We start from the raw sequence: 14,618 nt of genomic DNA on the forward strand, positions 1-14,618 counted from the left end.
TTATCGACCTTGGCTGTTTTTTTTCCAGGATGCTTCTATTAGCATTGAGCAGATCCTCCTCCTGCTGCTGGGGACACAGATCCCACCGCATCACACCAGCTACAATATGATTAAAAACAGTAAAATACAATCCTGGACTTTTGTTGTCCCTGTCTTTCGCAATGGGCAATAAATCAATTAATCGTATGATAAATTAAAATGAACTCAATTATTTCATGATTTATCGTTTTTCTCTTGCTATAAAAAACTGGATGACAAAAGTGTTCAGTCTGGTGTTATAGTATCAATTGTCCCTTTTTCCCCCACTTTCTGCCTTATTTATTTATTTATTTATTTATTCATTCATTTATTTATATTTTGCATATTTAAAATGTCTTCCAGTTCCAGTGTTAAATGTTCATTAGGATTTATTGGTGTTTGAGAATGTTTTCTTGCATTATTATGTCGTTACCATTACATGACTTGAAAATGGTCTCAAAACAATAATATTGTTTATCACAATAACTTGTGGGACAATTTGTTGTTGTGACAACCCTACTCATAACATTACTGTTGAAAAGATTCAAACTTTACCTGTTCAAATTGTTAAGAAAGGCTTGATAGGAGTGTTACTTTTTCCCCAAAGAGTAGAGAGACTGTAGGATTTTACCCTATAACCTTGGAGGATTTAATCAATGTGTTTGAATAAATGTGCAGTTTGTACAACACTTCAGCATTTCCAATCATAACAAAACTCCTCTCATTTAATTTTCAGTAATCAGAAAGTATGAACTTTTATTGACTAAAATAAAAAACTAAATTTTTTCTCATTTTAACCAACGAGAAATATGTAGCAGCCTTTCTACCCTCAGATCCTGATCCATACCTGGGTCACTTTCAGTTTATTGTTTTCCTACTTTTGTTTGATTTGGGTCTAATTTTGATCCCATCACTTTCCATGACATTTGTCTCAATCTATGCGAGTATTAAACTGGGACAGAAAGACGGATTAAAGTACTGACCTTCATATTAGAAACCTTCACTAAACGAATATATATATATATATATATATATATATATATATATATATATATATATATATAGAGAGAGAGAGAAAGAAATGGGATTTATGACTCTCTGAAAGTAAATTTTCAGGTTGTTTTTCCTGTTTTGGGGGTTGGATTTATCTGTTTTAAGGAAGCTATGCTGGTGAGATATAGAAGTTTGAATTGCTCAGAGAGATTATTTAAGGAAGGTTGTCCTGGCTGGTAATGTAATTTGTTTTACTGTTCTTGCCATCTGAAAGGTCCATCCAGATGATGCTGTTTTATTTGGCTCTTCCTGGTCCATTCGCCCTTTGTAGTCCCCAGATTTCCTCTTCAAATGAAGCTCATCCCACTGTGCACAATTGACCTGCTCATAGTACAAGTTCTCTGCTGCACGTCTCCCCTTGTTCTCTGCCTGGCAAAAGAAGGATTTTATGGATGCATGTGTTGAGAGAAACAGCAAAAAAATAGAAAAAAACCTCCACTTTGTACTGTAACTGGGTTTTTATTGTTTTTGTGTTGAAAAGCCAGCCAATAGACTGTAAATTTCACAAATGATAGCACTTTGTGAGGCACACTTCAATTTGATGAAAAGTATTGCAACAGTTTGATGGAGAGATCTTGTTCCACCTCTACACCACAGATTCAACCATATCAGTGTTTCTTCAACAGAGATAAAGTCGAAATAGAAACTATTGTGGAAAACACCATGAAAACAGATTCACCTTATAAAATACGAGAAACACAAACCTGCTCTGAATGTGTTTTTGTCAACACAGGCATGTCTAAACCCATCAGGTTCTTGAGTTTTAACACTGACGTTCACTTGCTGCCTTAAGCACATCAAGTTTAAAAGGTTACACTTTCATATTTCCAGAAAACTGGCATAATGCACATTATTATTATTACTGTGTTCTGTCTTTCAGTTAAAATGGAAAAATTATCTGGCAATAAATTCACCTATTTTAAGACATATTTTAATATACGTCAAAAAATATATGTTTTTTTTTTTTTTTTTTTTTTAAAGTTACATGCTGCAGCTCTAAGCAGCTGTTCGGTGTGAGAGTTCAGTGTCTGGTGGAGGTTGAGCGGCGCTCCGTCTGTGAAATATTTCTACCAGTAGCGTTTAGCGGCAGTTCAAGAGCGAGAGCAGAACCCAGAAACTTACACCGCCAGCTCAAAGACTTGAATTATTTTTCGGGTTATTTGTTTTCTTTTTTACTGTGATGCTAATCCGGGTTAGTGTTGGTAGTTGTGCGCTGCTTTACTGGCTGCTCCGGATGTTATTTTTTTTCTGCAGCCTCGATGTAGCTAAACTCCGTCAAGTGTGTGTCATTTAAATGCCATATTAGATTCGTTGTGTTGATGCATTTTGAGGTGCTTCACCCCAACGTAATTTTCCGCCGCAACACGCAAATGTCTCCATTCACTCTCAGAGGGTTACAGTTCCAAGATTTGTTGCCACGCGCTTGCGCAGTGTGAAGGAGAGGAGAGATGAGCTGCACAAGTCCAGGTTGAGAAGTGAGATAAATTTGATTGGTTTTGGTGACTGGCAACAAGAAACAGTGATCGGTGATACACTTTTTCATGGAAATCGGCCGATTATTATCGGTGGCCGATCGATCGGCACACCTCTACTAAAAAGATGTAATGGATATTGAATAGCAAATCAAAGTGAGGAGAAAGCATTCTACAAGTTGATGTTTCTTCACATATTAGCATTACCTGCAGGTTTGCAAAGGGGGTCCCTGCCCAGAAGCTAATGCTGTTTGGGTTGCATGGCATAGAAAAGTTTGGGACCCTCTGTGTTAAAACATGTGCTCAGACAGTTGATGTAGAGCAATCACGTCATTTCTCACTTTGAAATATATGACCTTGTCCTCTTTGGGGGGAAATGAGGCTTTGAGCATCTGCTGCTCTAGTCTGCCATTTCCTTAGGTCGTAGCTCTGCTTTCTTTGTGTGTGTAAGTGTGTGTGTACACCTTTGAAATGGTTGTGTTCAGTTGCATGGAGTCAATGGTACTGCTCCAGGCAAACTCTGCTTTGTCAAAGACAGCCAATAAGTCTTCTATGTTGAGCTTGGAAACTCTGCCTCTTTTAGCCTGCCATGTCCACTATCATAAACTGAGGCTGTGAGCGTGTGTGCGTGTGTGTGTGTGTGTATGTATACACAACTTCTTCTGCAAAGTGTTAGGGAGCCCTGCTGATTTGATTCATGCCAGCAACACCAATGTCAGGCCCCAGGCATGCAAACAGAACCCTATAACCTGCTGGCCAAAGTGAGTTTCCATGATGAAAGGATGAAAAAAGTAATGGAGGACGAACGTTGACCACTGCCCTGGGAAATATGTGGCCTGTCTCTCAGCGAGCAGGGACCAGCTCTCAAGTTAGTGGACAGATTTTTCATTTAGCTCTCTCCAACCTGTGGAGTCCTGGGTGAGGGTGGGAGACAGAAATGGTGGAAGGGCAGGAAGGGACAGTCTTGGGGGTTTGTGTTTTTGATATGAAAAGAAAGTTACGAAAGAGGAACAAACTCAATTTCAAGCTCCCATTCCTCAAGGAGATGCACTTGGGCTGCAACGCTAACCTTTACCTGGAAGCAACGGCTGGAACCTTCTGTTTTAGCTATGTGAAAATAAGGATTATTGATGATGCCACGCCAAAGTATTGTGGAATGTTTTTCGAAATACAACTGTAAATTTTATTTATTTATTGTGATTTGGAGTTAGAGAACAAATAGAGCTTGTCTGGGAAGTGCCAGAGAAACAATAGTTGTTTATTTTATTACTGTTTTTGATAAAACTTTGAGGATGTTGTGTTAATTGGTCTGGCTGCATGTATGATGCAATGAGGAGTCTTGCAACTCTTCCATTAGGGCAGACTTGTGGATTGGAGGATCAGACAGATTTTTCACCAGCACCTTGTCATGCCTGGTAGTGTTGGTGAGCAGCCATGTTTAGATATGTTTACAGTTCTGCCATGTAGTGCTGCATGGTATGTCTCAAGTTTATCATTACTGCAGTATCACCAAATGCCATATGCATATGGAGAAGAACTGTCAGGAGCTGGATTGAGAGAATTATAGATATTTAGATAAGATCCATGCTAAGATATGTAATTAAAAAATAATTTGTTTCCATCTTAGTGTGGATTACAACTCTTACAATATTAAAAATGTTTTAGAATGGAATAACAATTTTCTTGTCCCTTTGTGGAAATCAGTATACGTGTGGTTATTGACATTGTTGAATTGAAGGTACATAGATCCACGATGAGAATAAATGCTTCTTCTAGGTGTCTACTGTCAGAAAATCCAGGGAATTAACTTTGTTAGTGTGTTTTCACACTAACAAAGCACAAAGCTGCTAGGCTCGGTTTGATAGGAAACTTGTAACATTTGTTACATTTTCAGCTGGTGTGGTTCTCTTTCACACTGCACTGTGTCAAATGTACCAAACCTTTTGAAAACCTGTTCACTCCCCTCGCCTATGGGGGCGCTGCACCAAGAAGCACTGAAGGAAACAACACAAAAGCCTCTGAAGAAGACACTGAGCGCAGCTTTCTTCTTCACAAAATGTAAACAAAAATGGAGTGGTGTCAGATTTCGTAGGATTTCTCCTTTTTCTTTAGAAATAGATCACAAGCCGTTTCTCCCACTAGCACTAGACTCCCATGTTTGTTTTGATTGTATTTACCCAAAATGCCCTGCAGTTTAGTCTGCTTTCTGCTCTTAGAGCGGTCTATGGTGAGCTTGGCGTTCACCAAGCTCACCAGAGTTCACTAAAACCAAACCGAGACCAAGATTTGTAGGCGGACCAGAGTTTGTTGCTTTGGTTCACGTCAGAGTTCAATTATGCATTTACAGCTCTCCAAATAAACCAGACTTCCTAGGAAAACAGACTAGAGTTTGATTAAAGTGGACTAAACAGGCCTGGTGTGAACCACCTTAAATTCGTAAGTGGTTTCCTGGATGATTTGTTCACAAATTGGTCTTTAACAATTCAAATACAAACTTAATTATAATGGTGTTCTACCTTGACTGGAATGTTTGGGTTATGTGTTCCTGTTCTGGTTCAGCCAACTTTACAGATCAAGATGCCGATACATTCCTAATCTCTTATTGCAAGCCAAGTAGCAGCTCTTTTAATTCATTCAGCTATTTTGGAAAAATTATATTTTGTGATACATAGCTTTCCATAAAAGCTTGGAAGTCATTACAGCCACTGCATTCTAATAGATACGATACATCTGCTACATGACCTGCATATTCCTTTGCCTCCATTTTCACCCATTCTGAATGCTGCATAATTACCCAAAAGACAGAAATTACATTAAAAAGCTGAAAAATGTTCTCATGTACTTGTAGTGGGATTTCTGATATCTCATTAAACACTAGTTTAGATTGCATGTTGACATTCCAGTGTGACAAAATGTGTTATTTTTTATTTTTATTTTTTCTTTGATTAATCACAAACACTTGAGATTACCATTTTCCATTGGTATTACCTGCAGAATCTTTACACGTACATCTGTAGTAACAGAATCCCTGACATGTTTTGAGATCCAGGGAGCTACTGGAACAGTCCCTCAATAATTACTGTACAGGTCAGCAAGTTTCTCCTTGCTCATTAAAAAAAAAGACTATTAAAACTACGTGAGTCATTGCACCACTTTCATTAAGCCATCATGGTAGACCGTCAAACCCGCTGAGAGGGGTGTGAGAGGTGGAATCCATTTGTGACCTTGGGCAGAGAGCAAAAGGTTTCTGCTTTCTCAGTTTAAGACGATGGAGCATGAACACAATGGGGAAGGTAAAGACAGAGAGAAAACACACCTACTGGAGATGAGAGTTTGGTGGCACTGCCATCTGTTTGTGTCCTGACCCGCTGCCCCACTCAGCAATCAGATACTGAAATTAGTGAAGGTGACACACCAACTAATTGCAACACTTGAATGACTTGAAGATCTCAAAGCGCCAGTAATTTTTATGAGAACACACTCCTGTTTGTTAGTCAAAAATATGAAGTGGATCTGGGGCACAGGAGAGTGCTCTGTTCCCATTATGACAGATTTTTCTCATCCAATTTACTTCGATGATTTCTGTCCATTGTTAACCTCGCTTTAAGCTATAAACTCTTCTGACTAAGATGTCAAAGTTTTTCTCCAAAAAACAGCAATTGGCAGACTTTAGTTTTAGACTGACTCACACAGTCTCTCTTTGGTTGATGAATGTGGTGTTCTCTTTATCATTTCCAGCTGTTTACCCTCGTGGAGTTGCAGAAAGGATTATTGGTTAAGAGGTCCAATTGTGTTATATGGATCTAGCTAATAATGCTTCTCAATTCCGGTCCTCAGGCCCCCTTGCCCTGCATCTATTCGGTGGTTCTCGCTGCTGCACACCTGGATTGAATCTATGAGTGATTAACAGGTTCTGCAGTACTTGATGCCTGCAGAACAGGTAATGCAATCATTTGGATCAGCTGCTCTGAAATAGGGGCACATCTAAAACATGCAGAGCAGGGGGGCCTGAGGACTGGAATTGAGAAGCACTGATCTAGAGGAACGTATGACCAGGACCATTGTTTTGGGGGTTTCTACAGGCCTACTTGGGTTGATTTTATAGGCTATCTAGGCTTTGGATTCTCAAAACTGTATCTGTATTCTGAGCAAAAAGTAAGTCTTGTTCTAAGGGCTTAGTGTTAGAGCTACTGACTTGGACTGCAAGAGTTGATAAAGTCTAATTTTGCTTGATTCTATTTATGGCTTGGTTCATATGGAAAGATTTTAAAACGGTCTACTAATTTTAAAAACCAGAGAGACCACAGACGGGGACAACTAAATCTTAGGTATTGTAAGTTTGGTCATATAGTGTGTGGTGTCCAGTCACAGGGAAGGAGCAATGTAACACACACCAACCGAATTCACTCACACACAATCACATGCAAAACTTCTCAAGACTAAACGTGAGTTCAGATTAAACAAACATGGTTGACTGGCAGCAATCAATAGTGATTGTTAGTGGTGTATATTTAACAGATAAACATTACAAAGACGTTGTCATTCGTCCTTAGGGCAGGACTGCGCAATCCTGGTCTTCAAGGGCTGCTGTCCTGCTACTCTTAGAGTCTCCCTGTCCAAACACACTTGAATCCAACAGCTGAATCACCTCCTAAGTGCAGTCAGGTTCTCCAGAGTCCTGCTAATGACCTCATTATTTGACTCAGGTGTGTTGAAGTAGAGATACATCTGAAAGTTGCAGGAGACCGGCCCTGCAGGCCTGGAGTTGCTGACCCCTGCCTTAGGGAATACCTCACACTGTGATACCAGGCCAAGACAATCCAACATGATGAATTTCCCCAATTTTAGGTCAGAGGGGTCCCGACGTCCTCTCGAGCAGACCTTATCACTTTTACCACACAGCTCTTAAAATTATCCTGAGAGCCATCTGAGCCAAAATTGGGACAAAAATCTTTTAGTTTTTAGCAGGATCTCCTTCTCATCAGGGCTGACATGAAAGATTGGTTTGAGTTTGAGTGCGCTAGATGTCAAACTCCAGTCCTCAAGGGCCGGTGTCCTGAAACTTTTAGATGTGCCTCTGCTGCACCACAGCTGAATAGAATAATTAGGCTCTGGATAACTTATCTACACAAGAAGGAGGTAATTGAGCCATTTCATTCCAGTGTTTTGTACCTGTGTATCTAAAAACTGCAGGACACAAGCCCTTGAGGACGGGAGTTTGACAACTGTGCCCTGGGGTCTCATCTTTGCTATTTGTAGATGAGTCTGAGACCGTGGTTCTCAGACTCATCTACAAACATTCTCCTGTTTTTGTAGGAGGGTTATGGCAGGAGGACAAGGTGAGTAGTCGTACGTGGGCCCACAGTTTTGTGGTTGGTCTTGCAATCTATTATGGTGAGGGGAAAGACTGAGCCAAAACCCAAACATCTCATTCAACCAGTCTGTCTTTGTTTAAACTGTCATGGTCTTAACAGATCATTATCCGCGCTCCAAAGACATCAACCAACACAGGATTAAATGATTACATTCGTGGCTTCCTGGTGTTTGTTATCATGATTCTATAGAGTACAATAAATGTATTGTTTCGTAGTTGGATGTCTGAATCTAGGTCTTGGACATTACATTGTTTGTATTCCACCACAAAGTTGGACAAGTTCAAAGAAAAGAAAACCCAGGAAATTGCAGAATGACAGACAGTGAACTAAATAGCCATGAGAGGAATGTTCCAAATGTACACACAAAAAGGCACTGAAGTATGAGAAGGAGAAAAAAATAACTAACAAAATTGCTGAACCAGTGAAATTTAAATAACTTGGAGTTTCATGTGTATCTCTGGCATTTGTGAGCTGACAGGTTCTTAAAGCAAGTATTTATAGGGCCTCCACTCTCATCCCTTTCTACCTGCTTTTCCCCCCAGAGGTCTGCTCCTGTGCTGGCCTCTTTGTTGTCCATGTCATCTCAGCATTCTGTTTCTACACCAAACAATATCAAACCCAAAAGTCTTATTTTTACATGTGCAAATTATATTGTTTCTAAAATGTGACTACAGATTGGATAAATGCTGGTTAATAACTGAAACAATCTGTACTCTGTTTTTTCTTGTACATAGAAAGTACTGCTGGACGAGTGCGTGTGTCTCTTTGTGTGTCTGCTCTTTTCTTTCAACCCTTCAGCAGTCGCTCAAACTGTGCCTGGTTCTGCTGGAAGTTTCTTCCTGTGGAGTCGCTGCTTTTTGCTGCTGCTGCATGCTTGGTCTGAAAGTGGGATTGGAGGGAAAAACTCAATGCAATTGACTTTGCCTAGTTTGATATCAAACTTTTGACCAGTTGGTGATATAAACTATATTTGACTGATTTTTTTATTATAAGTGCGATCAGAACCAAACGTCCACCCATCCATTGTCTATTCCCAACTAACCTTGAGAGGTTGTGGAGTGGCAGGTGCCGATTTAGGTTGCTAAATTAACACCAACATTCAATTGTTGACAAGTATATACGTGTATGTACTTTTAATAACATCTTTCAAAAGGTTATATTATTGGTAGTTTATTCCAGAGTTAGAATTAGGATTAAATTGGCATCTTTTTCCGTCTATTTAATTCTCTGTTTGCTTTGTTTACATAAACTAGATAATGGCACGACTGAATGCTCAAAAAACAAGCATGAATTATGAATTTATTCATGAGGAAGCAAAATAAGTCTATTTGTGATATGAAATTGTATAGGTATCTGCTGCTTTATTCAATTTTTACGTCTTTGACGTGAGACATGCATCATAACTCTATGCTAGAAAATGCCAGGCGCAACAAATCCAGGCGTAAACAATGTCTGAAAAGTATAATTCTGGAAATTATGAAATAGGTCTGTCAGTAAAACTCATCACATTGCAATCCCGACACTCCTGGCTCCCACTATGCATGCAGGCAGACTTCTCTACAGACGTTGCAGTCAGTACTCTACAAAACACTGTTGCTATTTGTTGTGCTTTTTTATTAGTTCCTTTCGTCTTGCTGTGATTTTGTGACAAAACTGTCGGCTCAATATCTTTTTATTACTAGGGAGATACAAGCTCAATAAGCAAAAACATTAAGATTTAGACTCTTCAGGGACGAAGCAGGACTTATACACAGTGCAATGTATAGTTTTATTGTTCTACCTTGTTGATAAAATGACATTCCCATGAGAAAGGCAGGCAATAAAACAAGTATTTTCTGTGACTTAACTCATATCCATAATCAGGCAAAGTAAAATACATTTGCGATAGGAGAACATGGTTGTGCAAACTCTTATGATTTTAGTTCTAATTTTCGGTCTTTTATGCCAAAAGGAATATTTGCCCTTATGTCAGATAACTATCCTTTATCATTGTTTGCAAAATAACATACAGTAAAGGTTATTGTATACAAAATAAATGTTCATAACCTCTTATATGTTTTAGAGTGGTACATTTTGGAAGAGATGATAAAAGGATTAGCTCAAAGTTGAGGCTTTTTCTACCTTTGATCTTCATCTGAAAGGAAAGTGATGGGAAACTCGAGGGTTAGAGAACACACAGTCCATACTTTATTGATTTCATGTCATAGCTGTTAAATGCAGTTATAAGTGAAAGTGCTGGGTAAACATTAAGTGTGGGCAAAAGATGCCAAGAAGAGTTAACTGTTTTATTAAACATTATTTGTCTGCTTCACAAAACGCTCTGCATCAGAGATCTTATTAGCTTTTAGTGCTAAAGGTAAGAAACAGAGGAACACATCCAGACAAACCTATTGAGTGAAAAATATGAATACTGCTAGTGCAGTGGTGTTCAAAGTGGGTCGTGGAGGGCCGGACTCCTGGATGTTTTAGTTCTCTCCCTGCTTTAACAAACCTGGATCAAATGATGATTCATTAGAAGGCCTAAGAAGAACATTGACATGCTGGAAAGGTTGTTACTACCACCAGGGAGAAAACTAAAACATGCAGGATGCCGGCCCTCCAGGACCGACTTTGGGAACCCCTGTACTAGTGAGTAAAATTAATGGACCAACAAGCTTCTTGTAATATCCTTAATACTGGTGTGAGAGAATTTCTTGACTTCTTAATGCAAATAGATATGCTACCTTATAAGTTGTTCTAAAACTGCTGGACATATCAAACATGATTTACGAGATTAGACGTCATAATTTGACACCTTTAAAATGTTGCAGTGTCTCTTTAAGAAGTTCCTGCTCTTTTTGACTCTCCGCCTTCAGCAGAGTGAAGGCGTTTGTTAATGGTGAAACGTTGTCGCCTCAACCTTCACCATTAAACCCTTAACACGTTATCAGCGTTGCATTGAGAAGTAGCTGGTATGATGAGCTCAGTTATGTAGCGCCACCAGGTGTTTGCTAATTGCTGCTTCTGGGAGCCTGGCAGCCACTCTGGTAGACACAGTAAGCATGACTTTTCCCACAAAACGTTGAGTTGGGATTAATATGAGCTGTTCTGTGTATGTTGTCATCAGGATCTTTGCATCACCAGCAGACCAATGGCAGGGATTGCTTGCAGATTTGTGCATTAATTATAGAAAGCAGAACTCGTCTTTACTGTGTTGTGACGCATCTGCTGTGGAACTGAGCCTATCTGAATGCACTCTCCTTGCCTGTGCTGTCCACTGCACCTTCACACACTCACAACCAGCAGAGGGGAGATGAATCTGACTGGACACCACAAATTGTAGTTTTGACGACAGGAAGATGTGTTTTTCGAGCCTCACTCATTATTCAGATCTTTGAAAATCCTAATCAGTTTGATCTTCTCTGTGACGTTCTTATGTTTGTGCGGTCCCAATATGAGCTAAAAATGGTCTTAAGAAAATTCTTCTAACAAAAAAAAAACTGGTAGTGAAAATGTCAAAATTATATGTTAATGTACCTTGAGTGAAATTAGCACATTTCATCTGGAAGCTCAACCAATGTGACTGGAGGTGGGGATCTTTTAAGGAGGTTGTGGAAATAGAATCAATTATCGCCATCACAAGATCTGTTTAATATCGAGAAGTCCTAGTGTTGATAGTGTTGGGGATGGGGGTTGGTGACAGCTGCTATATATATATATATATATATATATATATATATATATATATATATATATATATATATATATATATATATATATATATATTTTTTTTTTTTTTTCAAAAGTTTTCACAGAAAACATAATCAGGCACTCACTATATACTGTAGAACAGGGGTCTCAAACTCCAGGCCTCGAGGGCCGCAGTCCTGCAGTTTTTAGATGTGCCACAGGTACAAAACACTGGAATGAAATGACTTAATTACCTCCACCTTGTGTAGACCAGTTCTCCAGAGCCTTAATTATTCTATTCAGGTGTGCTGCAGCAGAGGCACATCTAAAAGTTGCAGGACTGCGGCCCTCTACAGCAGGAGTTTGAGACCCCTGCTGTAGAATCACACAACACTACTCCTCACCCTACCAGTCAAACGTCTGTGAGAGACCATGTTAGTGAGCTGTGTTGGAAAGACAGACCTTGGGTAGAAGCTTAGATCAGGGGTGTCAGACCTCAAACTCCGGTCCTTGTGGTTCGGGACAAGTCAAAGATTCTTGCAACTTTTTGACTTGTCCCAAGTCCAGCACACCTGAATTAAAGAACTGAGTTACGTCCTTATGTACTCAATGAATGGTGACCTTCAAGGACTGGGGTTTGAGATCTGTGCCATTTATATACTGTAGGTTGGTCCTGCTAAATTCTCAATCATCATTGATTTTATTAACCAGTTATCATACATCCATTGGTAATCAAAGACCAACAGGTAATATTGATTTCTTCCCATTTTGCTCCTGGTGTCAGACTACGTTGATCTCTTAGATTGGGTAAGCCAGGGGTCCCCAACCCCAACACGCAAGAATTAAATGAATTAAATTTCTAAGTTGCAGGGCAGTAGTTCTCTTCAGTCCTCAACAGTCCATGTCCAGCAGCTTAAACTGTAGATGTTAAAACTAAATTGCTTGCTTAGCATGCAGTCGAGCTCAGCTACCGAGTTAATCATTTGAGTCAGGTGTGTTGAAGCAGAGACACCACTAAGAGTTAGAGGAACCTTGGAGAATTGGGGCTTGAGACCCCTGATGTAAACTCAGCTTATGCTGAAATCCCAAGAAATGTCAGTGGAATCAAAACAGCTTGGAAGTTGTTTCTAATATTCCTGTTCATCAGAGAGAAACTCAATAAATGCTCATCCTTTAATTTGATAACTCTACCATGTTCTGTGTTTGACAAAACTTTGTCCATAATTTTAGCTAAAAACAAGACCTACTGAAGAAGAAGTTATTTATCTCCATTCTCCACCTACATGTCTTTTCTTCTGTTTAATAAATGTTTTGCTGTCTGGGAGCTCTTAAGGGCAAATGAGGTCAAGGTGACATCTGGCTCGGTGTTGCTGTGACGATCATCTCTGGCTCATCAGTCACCACTGTCAGACAGGTGTCAGCGAGTATGCACCCGACTCCATCAGATGCCTGAGCGCGTAGATGCAGTTGATGAAGGATAGGATGGATGAGGTGGGTTGGGAAAAACAATAATTTAAAGTTTGCTGCTCACCTTCTTTGTTGTTTTTTTTGTTCTTTCTTGGCAGTGAATCTCCTTGACACGACAACGATAACTGGAGACTGGGGCTGGCTGACGTATCCATCCCATGGGGTAAGGACAAAAAGAAGCATTTTTTGTAGAATATTTCTTTGCCAATGGATTTCATTGAGGTTTTTTCCACATTGTTTTAACCACAAAGTCTATTATGCAAGTCAAATTATGCAACAATTACCAATATTCCCACTAATGATGGGAATATTTTCCTGCTAATGGAAAAAAACTCACCATTTATAAAGGCAACAGGTTATTTTATTTAGTCTGAGGTGTGTAAGCCTGTGCTTTACCAGTTGCACTTACTAAATACGATTTAGTCTAACACTGACACCACAGACTAATTACATGTAGTAACCAGACAATGACATGCTACACTCATCTACTTCAAACATGAGCCCAGACATCCCTCTCAGCCCTCCCCACGTCTTGGCAGCTTGGCGCACGTCGCAGTGGGGGAGTGAAGAAAAGATGAAGTAAAAGGATGAAGGCGAGAAAACGGGGTGACAGCGAGGGCACGGCGTGCAGCATTAGCATATTGTAATGCCGAATGATGACTCCTGAGGTGATGAATTAGGACCCTGGCTGCGATCTTCCGTGCGCCGCCATGCCACCCCGTCCCTGACTCCCTTGGCTGTCAGCAGAGTGGTAGGAACATTTACATCACCTCCAGCCTTCACGACAAGAAGGTGGTGTGATTGAATGGTGGCCAGGAGGAACAGATGGGTTGTCTTTTAAGTCCTGGGAGAAGAACTGGAAGAATTGGATTAGTGGTTTGAGCAAAATGACTCACTGTGTGAAATTGGTGTGAGAGGTGAATCCCCTCCACCTTGAAAGGGCCCATGTGATAACAGCTAGATTACATAAACTCTAACTGCTGCTGTGTTTTGTTTTTTTATTTGATTGGTTCGATATACCAGAAATAGTTACTTGTTTGTTCATGAGAGACCGCTTTCTCCCTCGGAGCTTCTACACATGAAAAGCTTGACTGAGTGGATTAGGAGTGGGAGCAGAGCTTTGTGGTTTCATGGTTCGGTTACGTAAGGTATGTGTCTTGCGCTGAAAGACAAAGATGTGAGGAAGGAGGAAGCAGCAGCTCTGTGATGTTTAATACTGGTGCCAAAGAAAATGTACAGAGGAGAAAATCTGATCTACGTTAGCAATCAAGCAATATTTCGACAAAATTTTTTTCAACAAATTATTTCAAAGTAGGGATTAGTTGAGGTACGTCGGATTACTGTTCAAAATCACCAGCAACACATGAAAATATTTCTTATAGTTAAGTCTGTCTCAAAGAGAACTGACATGTTATTGTCTTAATGAGTTGATGATATAAAGACTGAAAATAACACGTCTTGTAATGACTTATCTATTACTAGGCCATGTGTGTGAATGTAAGTGTTTTAAGTTTGAAAAGTCCGCTGTGATTTTCTTCCACTTATGTTTTACAGTCAGAAGGAA

The 14,618-nt window shown here is 39.8% G+C and overlaps 1 protein-coding gene across 7 annotated transcripts in view; it reads left to right on the plus strand.

Moving 5' to 3' along the window:
- epha8 (eph receptor A8) overlaps window positions 1-14,618 on the plus strand; it is a 124,375-nt gene that overhangs the window by 31,214 nt on the left and 78,543 nt on the right. For 6 of the 7 annotated variants that reach the window (XR_006371009.1, XR_006371010.1, XM_044121415.1 and 3 more), the window contains exon 2: window positions 13,153-13,217. Coding sequence is in view for 5 of the 7 variants with exons in the window: in XM_044121415.1 (XP_043977350.1) it covers window positions 13,153-13,217 (65 nt within the window). In the remaining 2 variants the exon portion in view is untranslated. Of the gene's footprint in view, window positions 1-7,722; window positions 7,883-13,152; window positions 13,218-14,618 lie in introns of those variants that run through there. The other variant, XM_044121419.1, reaches the window with a different exon arrangement.

This window comes from Gambusia affinis, linkage group LG07 (assembly GCF_019740435.1).
Source record: "Gambusia affinis linkage group LG07, SWU_Gaff_1.0, whole genome shotgun sequence".
NCBI classification, from domain to species: domain Eukaryota; kingdom Metazoa; phylum Chordata; class Actinopteri; order Cyprinodontiformes; family Poeciliidae; genus Gambusia; species Gambusia affinis.